Source organism: Pelobates fuscus, chromosome 3 (assembly GCF_036172605.1).
Source record: "Pelobates fuscus isolate aPelFus1 chromosome 3, aPelFus1.pri, whole genome shotgun sequence".
NCBI lineage: Eukaryota > Metazoa > Chordata > Amphibia > Anura > Pelobatidae > Pelobates > Pelobates fuscus.
The window spans coordinates 49,287,222-49,308,298 of record NC_086319.1 but is presented as its reverse complement, the minus strand read 5'-3'; the positions used below and the strand labels follow the sequence as shown (position 1 = coordinate 49,308,298).

At 41.7% G+C, this 21,077-nt stretch overlaps 1 protein-coding gene across 2 annotated transcripts in view; it reads right to left on the bottom strand.

The window, feature by feature from the left end:
• PTPRR (protein tyrosine phosphatase receptor type R) overlaps window positions 1-21,077 on the bottom strand; it is a 177,852-nt gene that overhangs the window by 1,966 nt on the left and 154,809 nt on the right. For both annotated transcript variants that reach the window (XM_063447011.1, XM_063447012.1), the window contains 3 exons: window positions 9,278-9,388; window positions 7,255-7,412; window positions 5,429-5,542 (listed from right to left, as the gene is read on the bottom strand). In XM_063447011.1, coding sequence (XP_063303081.1) covers window positions 5,429-5,542; window positions 7,255-7,412; window positions 9,278-9,388 — 383 coding nt within the window. The remainder of the gene's footprint in view (window positions 1-5,428; window positions 5,543-7,254; window positions 7,413-9,277; window positions 9,389-21,077) is intronic.

The following is a 21,077-nucleotide window of genomic DNA, read 5'->3' as shown; positions in this document are numbered from 1 at the left end:
CGGAGAGACCTTCCTTCAACACTCAATGATCCTTAACAGTAATCTCTCCACCAGCAGCTAATTGCATCCATTTATAAGCTTGTTGTAGTAGTAGTATTAAGTAGTATTAATAATAATAATAATAATAAGTAGTATTTTTGGCCTATACTTTCATTTCTTTTAGAAACTCAAGTCCTTTAGAATTTTTCCTTATAACTTTAGCTTATGACTAAGCCAATTAACCCTTATATATCATCCTATCTTAATATCTTGAAAAGGACACATTATTTTGTTTCAATCCGGTATGTGAATTTATCAGAATTAATATAGACCTACCGTATATTCCTGTGAGTCTTATACCCTAAGATCCTGATTCCCTGTGCATTTGGTATTCTGTAAACCTGATGTCCCATAGTCATAGCCAATTTCTGAACCTCTATCTGCTATTGCATTACATTATGCCTTTGCTATTGCTGTGATGTCCATATACTGCTTGATCCTAACCCAGTCTAGAGTCTGGAGCCAAGTTCCCTTAGAAAACAATATAGATGCAACCTATAAAATTGCACGGATCAATCTGCCCTATGCAGTCACTCGGAGTCACAGCTCCGATTCTCAACAAGGGCAATGGAGCCTCTCATCCTTCCGAGTTCATTAAACTGAGTACCATCAAGCTGGGAAATATTAACATATAGACCCCAGACACACTTGAAATCTAGTGAGAATCTAAAAACAATTTTTTCCAAGTTAAAGATTTTCATATTCTAATATCTCTTTTTGTAAACAGTAAAAAAATATATAGGTAAATAGTGTTAGTATACACTTGGCTTAAAAATAATCATGGCTATATTTCGAATCTCTCATACTTTTGTGCGTAATGCAGGTTGAGCAGCAGACTGATACCATTTGTTAGCCAAGCTATATATAGGCAGAGATATTCCTTTGAGTTTTAAATACTGCAAACTCAAATTGTTCACACCCTGCGTGACCATGGGTTCACACACACACACTGGGAAGCATTTCCTGCTATTTTCCTACAGGCTGCAATGTATCCTGTCAAATGAATAGTCAAAGGACACCATTCTGCTATGACAATCTAATTTTCAGCAATAAATCAATTTGCAAAGTAGTGTACCATCAGGAATAATGCAATACAATATTGTAAATACACAAAAAATGCCACAGCAGTTTGTTATGCTCTGGGTTTTTTCCCAAACAATTTCTAGTAACATTGTGTTTGTGCTAAAAAGAGAACAATATATATTTTGCTCCACAATAACTATTTAATTACTTAAAAAAAAAAAAAACTGATTTCCTTTAACTCATTCGCTTCCAGTAATACTTGAGTGTTAGAAGTTCCTTTATATAGTGTACTGATATCCGAACCGCACAAATAAGTGTAAAAGAGCTTATCCGATCTATCAAACTGAGCTATAGTCTTAGTTTGGCTAGTAGAAACAAGTGCAAAAGCAGAATGGAGACACTGCTGAGATAAAAGATCTAACAAAGAGGACAAATCTTGCCAAAACAAGAGAGGTCTATAATAAAGAGAAGGAGAAGAGTGGAAAGGAAAAAGGAGCAAGATTGTAATGAGAGGGGGGCAGAAGAAAGCTGTAATTAAGAAATATGGCTGACAGGTATTTCATGTGATATTAGATGTTCAACAATCCTATCCTTTAACATGGTTTCCATTACCTTCCCCACTAATGAAGTAAGGCTTACTGGCCTATAGTTTCCCGACTCCTCCCTACTAACTTTCTTGTGAATGGGCACAACATTCGCTAACTTCCAATCTTCTGGGACTACTCCTGTTAACAATGATTGGTTAAATAAATCTGTTCATGGTTTTATTAGTACACCACTAAGCTCTTTTAATAACTTTGGGTGTATTCCATCAGGCCCCATTGACTTATTTGTCTTTACTTTTGACAGTTGAAAAATAACCTCTTCCTCTGTAAACTCCCATGAAACAAATTACTCATTTGTCATTTTCCTAACTGAGGCCCCTTTCCTTCATTTTCATATTTTTTTCATTATTATCTTAATTGTAACTCGTTAAGGCGATGTAAATTCTGTGCTTTCATGTACTTGCAAAATTAAATTTGGTCCTTGTTGAAAGGAGGAGGGCTTGGGGTTTTCAGAAAACTGGCTGATTTTGTACTTGGGTTCAGTCTTTACATAACGGATGGTGCCTCAGTGGGAAAGGATCTTCTATGCTTGTGGGGAGGAAAGCTAGGTGGATGGAAGAGAGATTTTAAGGTAAATGGGAAGAGGTATGTAATATGCCTAATGTGGTGAAAAAGTAACGTAGAAATCAACATTGCTTTGTTGCTATCTTAGCTCAGCGTCAGTCATTGTTAGAAGCTTGTGATCTTTGCACCTGGCAGTCAACATAGCGAAAGCATACAGCAAATATTACAAATTAAACAATGTTTAAATTTCTTCTCCTCATTTGCAATCTTGTGCCCTGGCTGTGCCTGGACTAAATTGGATTGCGATGTCATGTGCTAAATATTTAATATAAACTTAAAAGAAAATGCAGCATCACATGACAAAAGGTTATCGCATCTTATAGGTGACTTTCACACAAGTATTCAGTGTGTTAATTTTCACAAAAGTGATAATTCCTTAAATATGGCCCACATAAGGAGAGGTAATTAGGGAGTTACCTACTAAACAGATGAAAGATGAAAAATTATAAAAACACTCTTTTATAAAAATTGTGATCTTTCAGCTGTGTTTAGTAGATAGCTACCTAATGTAGCTTGTGTAGGATTATCATTTAGGGAGTTGTCTGCTTAACAGTGCCATCATTTTGTATTTTTTGGATTGGAATAATGGTGCCCTAATTTTTTATCCTTTGGAATAATGGTGCCCTAATTGTATATCCCTTGGAATAATGGGAATAATGGTGCCCTAGTTTTGTATCCTTTGGAATAATGGCTATAATGGTGCCTAATTTTATAACCCTTGGAATAATGGGAATAATGGTGCCCTAATTTTGTATCCCTTGGAATAATGGGAATAATGGTACCCTAATTTTATATCCCTTGGAATAATGGGAATTATGGTGCCCTAATTTTCTATCCTTTGGAATAATGGGAATAATGGTGCCCTAATTTTGTATCCTTTGGAATAATGGGAATAATGGTGCCCTAATTTTGTATCCTTTGGAATAATGGTAATAATGGTGCCCTAATGTTTTATCCCTTGGAATAATGGGAATAATGGTGCCCTAATTGTATATCCCTTGGAATAATGGGAATAATGGTGCCCTAATTTTGTATCCCTTGGAATAATGGGAATAATGGTGCCCTAATGTTTTATCCCTTGGAGTAATGGGAATAATGGTGCCCTAATTGTATATCCCTTGGAATAATGGGAATAATGGTGCCCTAATTTTGTATCCTTTGGAATAATGGGAATAATGGTGCCCTAATTTTATATCCCTTGGAATAATGGGAATAATGGTGCCCTAATTTTGTATCCTTTGGAATAATGGGAATAATGGTGCCCTAATTTTGTATCCTTTGGAATAATGGGAATAATGGTGCCCTAATTTTCTATCCTTTGGAATAATGGGAATAATGGTGCTCTAATTTTGTATCCTTTGGAATAATGGGAATAATGGTGCCCTAATTTTGTATCCCTTGGAATAATGGGAATAATGGTGCCCTAATGTTTTATCCCTTGGAGTAATGGGAATAATGGTGCCCTAATTGTATATCCCTTGGAATAATGGGAATAATGGTGCCCTAATTTTGTATCCTTTGGAATAATGGGAATAATGGTGCCCTAATGTTTTATCCCTTGGAGTAATGGGAATAATGGTGCCCTAATTGTATATCCCTTGGAATAATGGGAATAATGGTGCCATAATTTTGTATCCCTTGGAATAATGGTAAAAATGGTACCCTAATTTTGTATCCTTTGGAATAATGGGAATAATGGTGCCCTAATTTTGTATCCCTTGGAATAATGGGAATAATGGTGCCCTAATTGTATATCCCTTGGAATAATGGGAATAATGGTACCCTAATTTTGTATCCTTTGGAATAATGGGAATAATGGTGCCCTAATTTTGTATCCTTTGGAATAATGGGAATAATGGTGCCCTAATGTTTTATCCCTTGGAGTAATGGGAATAATGGTGCCCTAATTGTATATCCCTTGGAATAATGGGAATAATGGTGCCATAATTTTGTATCCCTTGGAATAATGGGAATAATGGTGCCCTAATTTTGTATCCTTTGGAATAATGGGAATAATAGTGCCCTAATTTTGTATCCCTTGGAATAATGGGAATAATGGTGCCCTAATTGTATATCCCTTGGAATAATGGGAATAATGGTACCCTAATTTTGTATCCTTTGGAATAATGGGAATAATGGTGCCCTAATTTTGTATCCTTTGGAATAATGGGAATAATGGTGCCCTAATTTTGTATCCCTTGGAATAATGGGAATAATGGTGCCCTAATTTTGTATCCTTTGGAATAATGGTGCCCTGATTTTATATCCCTTGGAATAATGGGAATAATGGTGCCCTAATTTTGTATCCTTTGGAATAATGGGAATAATGGTGCCCTAATTTTGTATCCTTTGGAATAATGGGAATAATGGTGCCCTAATTTTGTATCCTTTGGAATAATGGGAATAATGGTGCCCTAATTTTGTATCCTTTGGAATAATGGGAATAATGGTGCCCTAATTTTGTATCCTTTGGAATAATGGGAATAATGGTGCCCTAATTTTGTTTCCCTACCTATTTTTTTTTCAAAATTTTGTTTTGTTTCTGATTAATAATTTCTGAATTTCAGATGAACGGAAAATCACAAATTGGAACAAAACTAACTTTTGCCCATGCACATCTTTACTTACTGACAACATTGTAAATTAGCTTTTAAATCATGTAGCAATAGGACAGAATTTCACTGTTCATATGCTTTAGAATACATATTGTTGGGCCATACATTTTATGGATGCAAGTCTACTACATTTTCCTGCCAAATCTGTGGAATGTCAAAATGATATTACATTTGCTCACTGCTCTCAATGTAGCACTGTTGCTATGCATTGTGAAAAGTGGTTGCAAGGGCCATTTGCTGGGCAAACCTGTCTAAACTTGCTAGAAACAGTGTGTTCTGTAGCAAACCAGAGCAGCACTGTAGGGAAGTGATACTGGCAAGATATGGCAATGAATTGTAAGACATGGCACACCAAGAAAAGAAGACATTCTGATCAGATTGACCAGCTGTTTTATTTATAAAACATGAATATCAAAAATGTTGATTCACTGAAATCTGGCATAAGTAAGTTGATTAGTATAAGTCAAGAGATGAAAGAAGAGAAAATATTTTTTTTCTAATATATCTAGAGTTTTTTTTATAGATTAGTTTATTGTAACTTGAAAACCTTCTAGCTATTTTAAGTTTGATGAGCAAACTCACCGCTCCATTCTTAGCCGGCATACGATCTTTAATACATCTACAATGCCCTCCTCTTTGAGCTGACAGCAGCCAATAGATGTAGCGATGAAGCAACCTGTTCTACCGATCCCAGCACTACAACAAAAGAACAAACAAACCGATAAACACACAGTAAGGTCCAATGTTTTAGGTATGCAATAGCAATCATTCAAAGTAACTGATTCTTAAAGGGACACTCCATTGCCCAAATAAAAATAAAATAAAATCACTGTTTAGTAGATATACAAAATAAAACCTAATGAAAACATGCATGTATTTAATTACACATTTTATTATTAGGGGTATATGCAGAACAGCTTGCAAAAGCTGCAGTTCTCTTCACTGAGCCTTTGCAAGCCCTCCCTTCTAACCCCTTCCAAACTTTCTGTCACAGACCAATCACAGACTTCCCAATTCAGCTCAATGAGATGTCTTTGCAAGGCAGGTGCACCTCTTGAGTTTAGCTCAACTGAGCTAACCAAAGCAGGAAGTAATAGGACCGGTTGTCTGCTTGAAAGCCTGGGGTTGTAACCAGGTTAATTTATAAAAGAGCCAATTTATACTGAAATTTGCACTTTTTGTAAAATGAAAAATAGAAGACATATTCTTCACATGTACAACATTTCAACAAGCTAAAGTGCTTTAGGGGTCTGGGGTGTTCTTTCTAATACTAGTTTTTCAGGTGGATTGGAAGTCAAATTATGTCAAATAGAAAGTTACTAACTATATATGCTAAAATAAGTTACTAACTATATAGGGGTATATATGCTGGATAATGCTTGTTACTCACATATTTTGCTCGTGGCTGCATCTTTGAACTCTCATACATATGTGAGAACATAGAACAGGAATGTGTGCATGATCCTGTATGCCACTGAACATCTATTTTTTATCTTACAAGAATATGATTCTCCCCATCATTATCATCAGAGATTTCTACATTTGAACCACTGTTAAAGAATCTGTCAGACTGATCGAATTCTGATTTGGCTTTAGTAAATATGAGAATTGCCAATGCAGTAGGAATTTGGTTGGAATTCAGACCAGGTACACTAAGTACAGGCACTGCAGCAGCATAGCGGACCACACAGGGCAATGGTTGATGACATCATCGCTCTGTGCATGGAGTGGAGCAGGAGACTTATGGTCGGATTCTACCTAAGTGCGAGAGAAGGTGTATGAATGCGGCTGAAGGATCTAGTGTTCTGTGAAAGTAGGGGCCAGATTTTCAGGTATTTTTACATACGCTTAATTAAAAAAAAAATCCTTATCTTTTCATTATATGCCTCAAGGATTTTTATAGTAAAAAAATAATTAGAAGACCGTTGTCCTCGAATGACCAGTTATGTACAATTGCGAGACGTTCAGCCACAAAAGTGAATATACCCATCTCTGAAATGGGTGACATTGAGTATTACAGCAGATAAAACACTATTTGGCAACCACCATTTATACACAGAACCGATAGATCACACTTTCAGATTTCCCAGAATTCCTAGCTTTGGTTATAAATCCATTGGCCTGTTCATAGAACTTTCCACAGGTCCTGGTAAATTAAGGTACCTGTAGAGTTGAGAAGGTCTGAATACCAGAAGAAGGATTCCTGGCACCAGGGACAGGAAGCAGATCAAAATGTGCCTTACAGACCCCAGAACTCCAGAGACCCATAAGGTCTTATTCTTTTTTTTTTTTTTTAATTGATGTAACATGCATCTAGTAGCATAACAGTGACATTGTTTTTAATTATTATTATATGCATGCTGTTATGTATTTTACATAACTGGACTGTTACTATGAATTGATCTAACCTGCAGTGTACAACAACTGGACCCCTGCCAGTAGTTGCTTTCTTGTCTTCATCCACATCCAACATGAGCTGAAGCAGAGGCTGTGCACTGTCGGGAGTCTTGTGGTCCGGCCATGATGTGTACCAGTAATGCTTCACAATGCGTGACTGGCTTCCTTGCTGAAGGAGAAAACAAGGAGAATCAAATAAAAGACGTGGAAGGATGTAATGCAATCTCATGGACATTTTGATAGATAAAGTAATTATCTTTGGATAACTGGCTTTTATATATGACTATACGATAGAATAAGTAATCACATTTTACATGCACATACATATTGGTTATCTTAGGTAAATTTTATAGATTGAGGCTATTTGAAATCAAATCTTTTTGTATTGAATGAAACTGTCAAGAGAAAATAAATTATAGAGTAAATCTGTGATCTGTACGATAATCAATCTACACACAGTGCTGACATAATTAGATACATCTGCTTTTTAGGGGCAAAAGATAAATGTATTATAAATTTGGCACTAAGAGTATCTGTTCATATGTTACCAAACAACAGGCATGTTATATGTATATTTACACATGCACATTCGTATTCAGAAGAATGAAAAAAATAACTGAAAATTTAGTTTTTCGGTTATTTAGTCAGAATCCGATTGCAAATGCAGCATTGACCGAATTTCCAAGTGACCAACTACTCACAGACTAAATTTCATGTAGATGCCATTGCCACTGGCTGCTTGCTGTTTATCCGACATGCCCCCACCGGTTTGGTGAGCGCAGGCGTGGGTTAGGTATAAAACAAAAACAGTTTTTGCTCGCTGTAATAAAAAATTAGCAAACTGCTCTATCACTAGTAATTACCTAATGCTCCCAATTTAAAGAACATGGAGTGGACAGACACCGTCCACCCTTATGACCCCACAATAGGGCTATTTTTTTATTTAAGAATTTAGAAATAAATAACAAATAATTCAGGGGGCATAGTGCTACCCATACACCCCCATAGTAGGGTCCTATATACATAACATACACCATGTGCTCCCACCTGTAGTCATAGGGTGGAATACTTTAAAATAATTAAATAATGGGAGGTGGACAGATCACTGACCCCACATATGGGTAACAGGTGGGGGCTATTCATTTTTGAAAATGAGAGGGACATCATAAGGTCCCCCCCTGCCCTCACCTGTGGTCAGCGGAGCTACTTACTAAATGGGTGGGGGGACCTAATGTCCCCAACCTACTCCCCACCTATTGGTGGTGGGGTGGGGCTCTGATAAGGAGGGAACATGATGCCCTCCATTTCCTACACATTGGTGACAGTTAGGGGCTGTAATAATTAAAAAAGAAGGGGCCTAATGTCTGCCAGCCCCCACCCAAAGGCAATTGGTTACATTGTCAACTATTTGCCTGCACTAGAGAGAATAACGGTTGGCTGAAATTCAGTGATCAACAAAAACTTTCACAGAATTTTATCCAAAACCAGTAGACATGTGACAGGAATTTGGTCAAACCGAAAAAAAAAAAGTTAGCTCTGCCCGAATGACTGAAAACACCCAAGATTTTGTTCCGCGCACATGTTTAATGAATATTATGTTGTAGAATGTACCACATTAACTGATAGTGTTTAGTTAGTTTGTTGTTTATTTTTAAGAAGGGGAACTTGGAGCTATGTTCTTAATATATATACATATAACATTCTCAGGATTTTCTTTGATGTTGGTCCGCTGCACCACTTGACTATCAGGGAAAGGAAAACAACTTAGACTGTCATATAATACTGTGCATTTGTTCTCCCATGTAAGCGGAGGCATTCACGCCTGGCACAAACAAAAACAAAAACAAAAAACCACAAAAAAACAGCCACAACAAAATACAGCACTTTGGCCATTGTTATTATTTGATTTTTTTCTTAATATTAAAAAAATCTTATTTGTCTCACCGAATATACTTATATTCTATACTATAATAATTATACTACTTATCTTCCACTCAATCAACACTAACACAATGGCGTGTGTATAGATATTACCTTCAAAGTAAGAATCCGGATAGTATAGTATTCACATTCGTTTACACTATTAACAAGGACTTCAACATTCCCATAGATTCCTCTCTTTTCTGGCCAGTACAGAACACATTTCTAGAGAGGAAAAAGGAACACTGTATTAACCATAGCTTTAATAATAACAAAGAATGAAACCAGATAAGATACACTTAGCTTGTCTCTAGTAGTTAGTATTATTTCCCAATTCACTAGCACTTATGTGATGGACTTCATAACCAGTGGCGGCTCTAGACTTTGTGAGGCCTTAGGCGAAACTCAAACATGAGGCCCCCACTAACACCTAAAGTTAAAAATAGGGGTTGCATTGTGTGTATAAGGTGCTGTCGTTGTATTTAAGGACAAGCTTGCAGCGCTGGATACAGAGAGCTAGTGTCTGTATTCATTGTTCAGAGGCTTGCTGTGTTGCGGCTCCCTGTGCCGCTGCATTGTGATCTCTCTGACTGTAGTTATGGCATAATATTCAAACTAACTTAATTTGCAATAACTTAATTTAATTAGCAAGTATGCCCATCGTTTATACATGACTGAGGGGTATGGTTACATAGCCTTGCAGTCGTGTATACATAAGTGCCGGTGTATGTATATATGAGTGTATCTGGCATTGTCTACCTATGTGTGACAGGGTTTGGGGTGGGTGTTGCACAGTTGGAGTACAGGATTGTAAGGGTTTATGTAATAGGGTGAGTGTGGCAGGGTGAAGGGGATCAGTGGGACAGACTGATAGAGGATGAGTGACAGGGTCGGGGGGTGAGTGTGACAGTGTGAGAGAAGGTGAGTCTGACAGGGTTGATGGGGGGTTAATGCAATAGGGTAGGTGTGGCAAAGCAAGGATTTTGGTATGGTTGCAGTGGGTGAGAGTGATAGGATTAGGAGGGGTTATTTGAGTTTGGCTGGGTTTAGGGGCGACAGTGTGTGGGGACTGAAAGTGTTTGGGAATAGTGATAGTGTATGTGTTGACAGTGTGTGGTAATGATAGGGTATGGGTGGGGAATGACAAGGTGTGCGGTGGAAGGCTGTGACAGCGTGTGTGTGTGTGTGCGAAGGCTGTTATTGGGTGGGTGTGGGGTGACAGGGTAGGGGAGCTGTGACAGGGTGGGGGGCTGTGAGAGGTGGGGGGCTGTGAGAGACTTTGACAGGGTAGGGGGTGGTAAGGGGGCTTTGACAGGGTAGGGGTGGTGGGAGACTGTGACAGGGCAGGGAGCTGTGACGGGGCAGGGGTGGTGGGGGGGGTTTGACAGGACAAGGGGTGGTGGGGCAGGTGGTGGTAGGGGGGCTGTGACGGGGTAGTAGGGTGGTAGGAGGGCAGAGGGTGGTAGGGTGGCTGGGGCAGGGGGGCTATGACAGGGCAGGGGGAGGTAGGGGGCTGTGACATGCTATGGGGTGGCAGGGAGCAGAAGGTGGTAGGGTAGCTGTGACAGGGCAGGGGATGGTAGGGGGCATAGGATGGTAGGAGGGCAGAGGGTGGCTGAGCAGAGGGTGGTAGGGTGACAGGAGGACAGTGACAGGGTAGTGGGGTGGTAGGAGGGCAGAGGGTGGTAGGGTAGCTGTGGCAGAGGGTGGTAGGGTGGCTGGGGCAGAGGTGGTAGGGTGGCTGGGGCAGAGGGTGGCTGGGGCAGAGGGTGGTAGGGTGGCTGTGGCAGAGGGTGGTGGGGTGGCTGGGGCAGTAGGGTGGTGGGCCAGTAGGGTGGTGGGGCAGTAGGGTGGCTGGGGCAGTAGAGTGGTGGGGTGGCTGGGGCAGTAGGGTGGTAGGGTGGCTGGGGCAGTAGGGTGGTAGGGTGGCTGGGGCAGTAGGGTGGTAGGGTGGCTGGGGCAGTAGGGTGGTAGTGTGGCTGGGCAGTAGAGTGGTGGGGTGGCTGGGGCAGTAGGGTGGTAGGGTGGCTGGGGCAGTAGGGTGGTAGGGTGGCTGTGGCAGTAGGGTGGCTGGGGCAGGAGGGTGGTGGGGTGGCTGGGGCAGGAGGGTGGCTGTGGCAGAGGGTGGTAGGGTGGCTGGGGCAGTAGGGTGGTGGGGTGGCTGGGGCAGTAGGGTTGCTGGGGCAGTAGGGTGGTAGGGTGGCCGGGCAGGAGGGTGGTAGGGCAGGAGGGTGGCTGGGGCAGGGGGGTGGTGGGGTGGATGGGGCAGAGGGTGGCTGGGGCAGTAGGGTGGCTGGGGCAGTAGGGTGGCCGTGCAGGAGGGTGGTAGGGTAGGAGGGTGGCTGTAGCAGGAGGGTGATAGGGTGGCTGGGGGAGTAGGGTGGTGGGGTGGCTGTGGAAGAGGGTGGTGGGGTGGATGGGGCAGTGGGGTGGCTGGGGCAGGAGGGTGGTGGGGTGGCTGGGGCAGAGGGTGGTGGGGTGGCTGGGGCAGGAGGGTGGTGGGGTGGCTGTGGCAGGATGGTGGTGGGGTGGCTGGGGCAGAGGGTGGTGGGGTGGCTGGGGCAGTAGGGTGGTGGGGTGGCTGAGGCAGAGGGTGGTGGGGTGGCTGTGGCAGAGGGTGGTGGGTGGCTGGGGCAGTAGTTTGGTGGGGTGGCTGCGGCAGAGGGTGGTGGGGTGGCTGGGGAAGTAGGGTGGTGGGGTGGCTGGGGCAGTAGGGTGGTGGGGTGGCTGGGGCAGAGGGTGGTGGGGTGGCTGGGGCAGTGGTGGTGGGGTGGCTGGGGCAGAGGGTGGTGGGGTGGCTGGAGCAGTAGGTTGGTTGGGTGGCTGGGGCAGGAGGGTGATGGGGTGGCTGGGGCAGAGGGTGGTGGGGTGGCTGGGGCAGGAGGGTGGTGGGGTGGCTGGGGCAGAGGGTGGTGGGGTGGCTGGGGCAGTAGGGTGGTGGGGTGGCTGGGGCAGGAGGGTGGTGGGCTGGCTGGGGCAGAGGGTGGTGGGGTGGCTGTGGCAGGAGGGTGGTGGGGGGGCTGGGGCAGTGCCTGTGGCAGAGGGGGGTAGGAGGGCAGGGTAGGGGGTGGGGAGCTGAAACATAAATACCATTTGATTAACTGTTTCCCTGGTGGTCCAGTGGGTGGCCAGGCTTTATCCCTGGTGGTCCGGTGGGCTCCCTTTACGGTCTACAGCTCCGCCGGGTGCAGAGCTGCAGACCACGTGGTAAGTTTAGTCTCGCGATCTCAGCCAGTCAGAGCGTTGCCGTGGAAACCCGCGGCAACGCTCTGATTGGCTGAGATCGCGAGACCCACTCAGTCAGCAGCACTGCGCTCGGCGGAGCTGCAGACAGGCTTGCTCTCTCCCCGGGCAGGCACAGGAGGGGCCTCGCACCCGGCGGCATAAAGGGCAAGCCGCCGGGCCCCCTCCTGTGTCGGGTCCTTGGTCTCTGACCGAGGACTCGACCTGTCACACTGCCCTATGGCAATTTAGGCGTCCGCAAGGCCCCCATCATCGCGAGGCCTTAGGCGGCCACCTAAATCACCTAATTAGAGAGCCGCCTCTGTTCATAACACAGTAGCTCAGGCCAGGAATTGATAACGTGATGCCAGCATACTGCAACTAGGTCCACAATATATTTAGTCATCTGACTAGCTTAAAGGGACAGTAAAGGCACCATAACAACTTCATCTGAATTAAGTTGTTATGGTGCCAGACAGTGGCGGATCCAGGGAGGTGGGCACTGGGGCAATTGCCCCCTCCCCCCCCAAGAAAATAGTGCTGGCCAAGGGTCTCCCTTGCCAACCCATGCATGGCTGGTGCTATCCAAGCTCCAGCCCTGCTGTTTGCCTTCATGAACCGGGTTCTCCACTCGCAAGCATGCAGCGTTGCCACGGTTACCATGGCAACACTCCGTTCTTGCGAGAGTGAACTCTAGCCTGAGCTGTAGGCTAGAGTTCGCTCTCACCACTAGGACCACCAGGGAATGGAAGCACTGTCCCCCCCCCCTCTCAGGCCTCAGGTAAGAAGGTAAAAAGGTGATAATTCCTTAAATATGGCCCACGTAAGGAGAGCAAATTAGGGAGTTACCTACTAAACAGATGAAAGATGAAAAATAATAAAAACACTCTTTTATTAAAATTGTGATCTTTCAGCTGTGTTTAGTTAAAACATCTGACTTAGGCAGAAATAATGGGGGTTTAGTTACAGTTTATGATAATACAATGCAAAAACTTGGTTTTGCACCCCTCCCTGTCACAGCCCTAGGTACCCTGTAAATAGTGGCAGGTTTATATAATGTTTCATCATTTACTATAACTAAACCTCATTATGTTTGCTTTTTAAAAAGTGAGAAAACTGTGTGGGCTTTGAAACGGATTTGAATCTGAGTTACTTGGTCACAGCAACGACCTTATAATGTACGCATGTTTAGATGAGTCCTGACCATATCTTTATCATATATACAACACACAGAACATTATAGGTGGTATGCATTTTAACAGCGCATAAACATGTCTTACATTTTGTACAGTTATCTGTCAGTTCAGCAACCTGTTTAAATTAGTATAAAATGTGTTCAATAGGCAGCATATGGCTCAAAGAAATGACATATATAAATCCAGAAATGTAATGACTTGAATGTCACACTAGTACAAGAAAATTAACACAGATAAAACAATATATACGGTACTTATGTTTTGACAATATAAAGCTTTATAGTTCTTGCTATACTATTATATTGATTGCACATTAATGACTTCCGTAATACACACGTTTGGAAAACTGCTAAAACACGGGAGACAAAATATGCTTGATTAAAAACACAAATTTGAATATTCAGTCTAAAATATCCAAGCTTTGACTATTACTGAGATGGAACATTTTTCCAAAATCTTATCTTACATTTTGCACTTCTGTTTTTAAATCAATTTAGTAAACAAATCCTCAAACATAAGTCTATGAACAACATACACCAATGTGTTTTCTATAGAGCTCTATACAAAATGTAGCTGTCTTATACTAAAACATATAATATACTATAGATCAACAGGACAATAACACTGGAGATCTTACACTAGGATAGCGGTGTCAAACTTTGGAAACCCAAATGTTTGTGGACTACAATTCCCATCAGGCTAGTTGAGAAGGCTGGCCAGTACTATGCCTGGCAGTCAACAGAGGTCAGGAGAATAACATATACTTACACAAAGCAACAAAACACACAAGTTGATATATATATGAATGTGTACCGTCCCCTTCTGATATATGGCAATAGAAACATGGAATATATTTTGAATTTGCACGTAACTGGGTTTACAGTAATCTACAGCTTTAATAAATGTGTCCCATTTCATAATTTGTTTCAGTCCGCAGTCAGACAATGCAGAGCTTACACATAACATGATATTATAGATTTTGTACAATTTTCACATTCGAGGTCCCTGAATTGTTTTACAGCAGCCTGAATGAACTGCCAACATTTTTATAACTAACATATGAAGGTTAAGGTATTCTTGTGACAATACACTGGATAAACATGCAAGCTTCCACAATTTTTATTACAAGTATAAATAGCTGTAAAATAGAAACAGTACGGGCACTAGGGTACTTGACACATGTTGGGAAAAATACTCACGGTGAGGGTTACACCAAAAGCTAAGTCTCCACCAATCACATAAACATATATATGGTATTTATACAAGATGACCATAATGCTTATTAAACTATCTTATGCCAATGGAATGTTAATGTTTCAGTCTACATAAGATACTTTCTTCAGGTCCCTTATGTAGACTAAAATGTAATAATTTTATTGGCACGAGTTAAGATAGCTTACAGTTCATTTAGTGCAAATCCCCAAGTGAGACTCTTCTTGGATGTTATATTATTTATTGGGCAGAGGCATTGCACCCAGGTACGATCACCTGGAGAAACAAAGTGCCCTCACAATTATATATATATATATATATATATACACACACACGCACACATACTTACGCACACACACACAGATATGTCATTTTTTAGCATCTCGTTAGCAAGTGACCGACTGACCTGTGCAGCATTCCTGTAAGAATTATCAAGAAGTTCTGCAAGCGTCTAGATGTGTTTGCTTCAGCTTAATGTGTGTCTTTACAGCTTGACACAAAGTCCCTTATAAGATCATTAAGGGGAAAAAATAACATTTAGAAGTTCAGCTGCCACCCATTGTAAAAATGTTCACATTGTCACATTATCTGATCTCGGCCTCACTCCTCCCTACGAAGCTAGGACAAATTATAAACACGGGAAGAGAAAGGGCTAAAAATACAGTTGCACCCTGTTCGGTCTAATTCATTTACTGGGTTATAAAAACTTCTTTGATGATAGAAACACTTCTGTCTGTGTAGGCACGATGCATGGGTGTGATGCCAACCATTGAAATGCCTGGGTACAGGCTATGGAACAATGACACGGGTTGTTTTCATAGCGATAGAAATCAGCGTTTCATATTTATACTGTGTATGCATATCCAGATGATATAATGAAAGGAGAAAAGCTTAGACAGGGTGCGTATATACTGCTGTGTTTAGTATTTCAGCAGAACAGAGAAGGGATGTTAAATATGGTAACGAACATAGGTGGGCATGGAGATTTGGGTGCAGGTAGGTGCATTACATTCATTTTGGAGTGCGGAAAAGAGAGGTGAAGCTGTGAAGGACATTGCACCCTCACAATATTCTTTAAAACATTTTTTTTAATCTTTCAAAAGTTGAACTGAATTTATATATATATATATATATGGAATTGAGTTGCCCTATTTCCATTTTGTAATAGATGCTTTCAAATTCTGCATTCTGTCTAACAGGTCTTGAAAGCGCGCTATTAGACTTTGAATATTAACTGAGTAAAGCCGGAATCTTTCGGTCAACTACGGTAAGTGCTTGCTGCCAACAGAGGATCGCTCTTAGGGAGAGAATACTGATAGAATCTGATTGCTTTCCTTTAAATTAAAGGGACTAGTCCCTAGTCACCAGAACAACTACAGCTTAATAGTATTTTCCTGAGAAAAGGCAGTGTTCATATTGCTGCCTAGTATCACCTCTAGTGGCAGTCACAGACGGACAATATTGGTGCATCCTGGGTCAGTCCTGCACAATGTGCAGCACTCACGTTCTGCATCAGCACACTCTGCATGGAGGTGCTTTAGCTTTCTCATACAAATGCACTGATTGAATGCATCTCTATGAGGAGATGCTGAGTGACACAGTGCGCATCTGCAATAGCCTTCCAATTCTTTTCTATGGGAAATCAATCAATACATTTTTGAGATCATCAAAATTGAGTGAGAGCTCGGGTGGGACCAGCAGTGAGTAGACCGGTGTGGCCTGGAAATAAGGAAAAGTAGCTGTGTTTTTAGACTTATAGTGTCAGGTATACACGTCTGTATTCCTGACACTATAGTGTTCCTTTAATTAACTAATTGTGTGGTTACTTTGATTTTATAATGGAATCACGTAAATGCATAATTTCATCACATCAGGTCTGATGGTGTAATTTTGTCTAACAGAATGAAAAATTAGCTTTCCAAAATAAAATAACCAAGTGGCAGCCATAATATACAACCAGTAAAGAACACATGAAAACAATAGGACCCATAGGGGTAATGTCACATGTATGGTTGTGGCGCATAACTACAGCTAACTAAAAGATAGTCATGGGTTGTGTTTTTTTATTTTATTTTCTAATATACATTAAACATCTGGCTGTCCTGGCCCACCATGTAAATTAAGGCATCCTTTGGTCAGACATGCCTGAGAGCTCTCTGAGAAAGCATGCACAAAGTCCATGTGTGCATACACTGTAGTACAGGATAAGGAATGATAAGTAGGAATATAGCTCAATCAGATAGAGATTGGCAGCCAACAGGATTTTAGATATTATTGAGTACTATTCCCATTCATGCTTACCTAGGCTAAAGAGACTGGTGGAGAAAAAGTGTATTTAAAGGACCACTCTAGTGCAAGGAAAACATACTCGTTTTCCTGGCACTAGAGTGCCCTGAGGGTGCCCCCACCCTCAGGGACCCCCTCCCGCCGGGCTCTGGAAATGGGAAAGTGTTTAAAACTTACCTTTTTCCAGCGGTGGGCAGAGAGCTCTCCTCCTCCGATCCTCCTCTTTTCCTCCCCGTCGGCTGAATGCGCACTCGCGGCACGAGCTGCGTGCGCATTCAGCCGGTCACATAGGAAAGCATTCATAATGCTTTCCTATGGACGCTTGCGTGCTCTCACTATGAAAATCACAGTGAGAATCACGCAAGCGCCTCTAGCGGCTGTCAATGAGACAGCCACTAGAGGAAATAGGGGAAGGCTTAACCCATTCACAAACATAGCAGTTTCTCTGAAACTGCTATGTTTATGAAAAAATGGGTTAACCCTAGAAGGACCTGGCACCCAGACCACTTCATTAAGCTGAAGTGGTCTGGGTGCCTAGAGTGGTCCTTTAAGTCACAGCATCTAGATCACAACAGGGTGGTACAATGGTGGAGAGTGTCAAAAGAAAAGCAGAAAGAAAATACACGTGTTGGAAGTTTACAGTTTGTGTTTGCAATTTAGCATGTGTTAAGCTAAAATTTAAGTTAAGTCAGATGATTTTTCTAGAGCTGTATTCATTAAGAGCTAAATTGTTCAATTATGAATAGCACAGAAATGGGAATGTTGCCTTAAAGGGACTCTATAATCACCAGAACCACTACAGCTTACTGCAGTGGTTCTGGTGTCTATAGGCTATCCCTTCAGTCCACTGTAAATGCTGCCTTTTAAGAGAAAAGGCAGTGTTTACATTGCTGCCTAGTAACACCTTAAGTGTCAGTCACGGAGATGGCCACTAGAGATGCTTCCTAGTCTGGTGTTGCAGAGTGTGCAGCACTGGCAGTCAGCAACTCCACTCTCTGCATGCAGGTGTTGAACGCTCCCAATAGATATGCATTGATTTAATGCATCCTTATGAGGAGATGCTGACTGGCTCAGTGCAATATGTTGCTGTGGATAGGAAAGCATTGGATTGGCTGATATCATTAAACTTTATGATCTCAGCCATGGAACCGGAACCAGTCGGGGCCGGCCATGGCGAGACCATGGAGAGGTGGGGTCAGACACCTAAGCACTGATTCCAGCACTATAGTATTCCTTTTAAGGGTTACTCCAGACTGCTAAAGCAGCGTAGCTTGCTAAGTTAAGTGCTTTATGTGTGAAGAGTGTTTTCTCTTTTTCTCATTTTACAAAAAGTGCAGAATTCAATAGAATAAAGAATGTACAAGTAATACTTTATTGGCCCTGCCAAACAAGGCACAGCATAGAACAGTGCAGGAGTTGTTTTAGAAGAGTATTGAGCAGTACAGTAATGATGATTAGTACATTATAGAGCAGTACAGAAATGATGTTTCAGTACAGTATAGTTCATCATTCCCGCACTGCTCTATACTGTGCTAACACCATTCCTGAACTTCTTTGTACTGTGCTAACACATCATTCCTGTACTGCTCTGTACTGTGCTAACACATCATTCCTGTACTGTGCTAACACATCATTCTATACTGCTCTGTACTGTGCTAACACATCATTCCTGTACTGCGCTAACACATGATTCTTGTACTGCTCTGTACTGTGCTAACACATCATTCATGTACTGCTCTGTACTGTACTTACTCATCATTCCTGCACTGCGCTAACACATCATTCCTGTACTGCTCTGTACTGTGCTAACACATCATTCATGTACTGCTCTGTACTGTACTTACTCATCATTCCTGCACTGCGCTAACACACCATTCATGTACTGCTCTGTACTGTGCTAACACATCATTCCTGTACTGCTCTGTACTGTGCTAACACATCATTCCTGTACTGCTCTGTACTATGCTAACACATCATTCCTGTACTGCGCTAACACATGATTCCTGTACTGCTCTGTACTGTGCTAACACATCATTCCTGTACTGTGCTAACACATCATTAATTTATTGCTCTGTACTGTACTTACTCATCATTCTAGTTTTGCGCTATAATGTATTAACATATCATCCCAGTACTGCTCTATACTGAATTAACACATCATCCCAGTACTGCTCTATACTGAATTAACACATCATTCCTGTACTGCTCTATACTGAATTAACACATCATTCCTGTACTGCTCTATACTGAATTTTATGGCAAGACAGGAGGCTTCATATTTGCTTTATCTTTCTTTACTGAACCTCCCAGCAGCAAAGGAACAGTTAACAGTAATGTAAAAGTTCAACCAATCAGATGTATAACAGTATTATATGATGTCATCAAACTCCTCCCATATCCTCTTTCTTTGCTGCTTGCCTCCCAGGTGAGTCTACTCCAATTATATTGCTGTATCATTTAACCTATAATACAATATTTCAATTAAAACATTATTACAAAATGGTCAAATACCTTTAACATTATATTCACTTATCACTTTAACAACACTTTCTCTGTGAACAACATTTATGCTCTTTTTATTTTAATTTCATTCTATTCAATCTTATGATACTTTGTCAGTTCCTATTCAACTTTTATTTAGGTGTTTCCCCTTTAAATCGCAGGAGGTTTCCTCCCGCGACTCAGTTTTGGCATTTACACTTCTCTGATTGTTTGCCGCGCTTCTTCCCGCGTTTTTGAGGGTGACCGCGGTCTTAGCCGCTCAGGCTTCCTGTCAGAGCCGCGGACTCCATTTTCCAGGAGTCCGCAGCTCAGTCTCGCGCCCTTGCGTCACCCCGCCCGTTCGAGTCGGCACTTAGCAAGTGCATTGTTTCCCGCCCTTTTGCTGGCGGCGGCCATTTTATTCGCGTTTCCAGTCACCAGAGCAGCGATCAACTCGCCTGACTTCGGATCTGGTAAGTAAATTTTTCCTCTTCTTTTTATAGCACCTTTGTCATGCCTTAACTATGGTATCCTCTTACTTCCTGGTTCCACCAGGCCTAGCCACACCCCTGTATGACACGGTCTGCCTATTTAATCTGACTGCACCAGCTGATCAAGGCTGGATTATTGAACTACGTTCCTTACTCACAACCCGGCTACAACTTCGTTGTGAAAGCCTCTGCTACCAGACCGGACTGAAAGACTCTGCAAAGTTCCCTTCACCTCTCCTCATCCACGACTAAAGATTAAACACTCTTCATACGCCTCTGAGGAGATCTCGGGAACCAGTGTTCTATATGCCGGAAGCTAAGTAAAACCAATGTGATAAGAGTTGCATCTAAAAGCTGTTATTACCTGTCTCCAAAAGTCCTTCGGTAAAAACAATCCCGTTACAGCTAACTTCAACTCATACTTCATATCAGTTATCTGCATCTGTCTTGCTTCAGTTAAAGTATGGAACAGCTATTGTAATTACTTATCACCTAAACCGTTAACTCTACTAAGAGACTCCTTATTGATTCAGTGTCTGCAATTTACTATCGTTTACTCCTTAAAGCTACAGTGCCTGTAATTGTGGACTTCAGTTATCGTTTACTACTTAAAGCTACAGTACCTGTAAATTGGAATTAAAGTCTTTACCTTTTACTTTCTTTAATAAATATTCAAACTATACGAAATCTGCAGTTGTGTTCCTTCATAACAAATGTTTAGACGTGACAACCTTAAAGTGCTAATACCTTAATTTCATTTAGTGACCCCCACCTTTATTCACCTTTTAATATCAATTCTTAAAGGTGTTTTAACACCAATATTACTGTTAAGGGTGACCCCCTTATGCAAATACACTTTAATTAAAGTGATACAACACTTTATTACTACTCAGTGGTGACCCCCACTGTCTATGGTTATAATTAAGTGGTTAACCCCACTGTTTACTATTATAGTGGTACAACCCACTTGTGTATTTTTTAGTGGACAACCCCACTAAATATTAAGTGCCGACCTTTAAGTGTTAA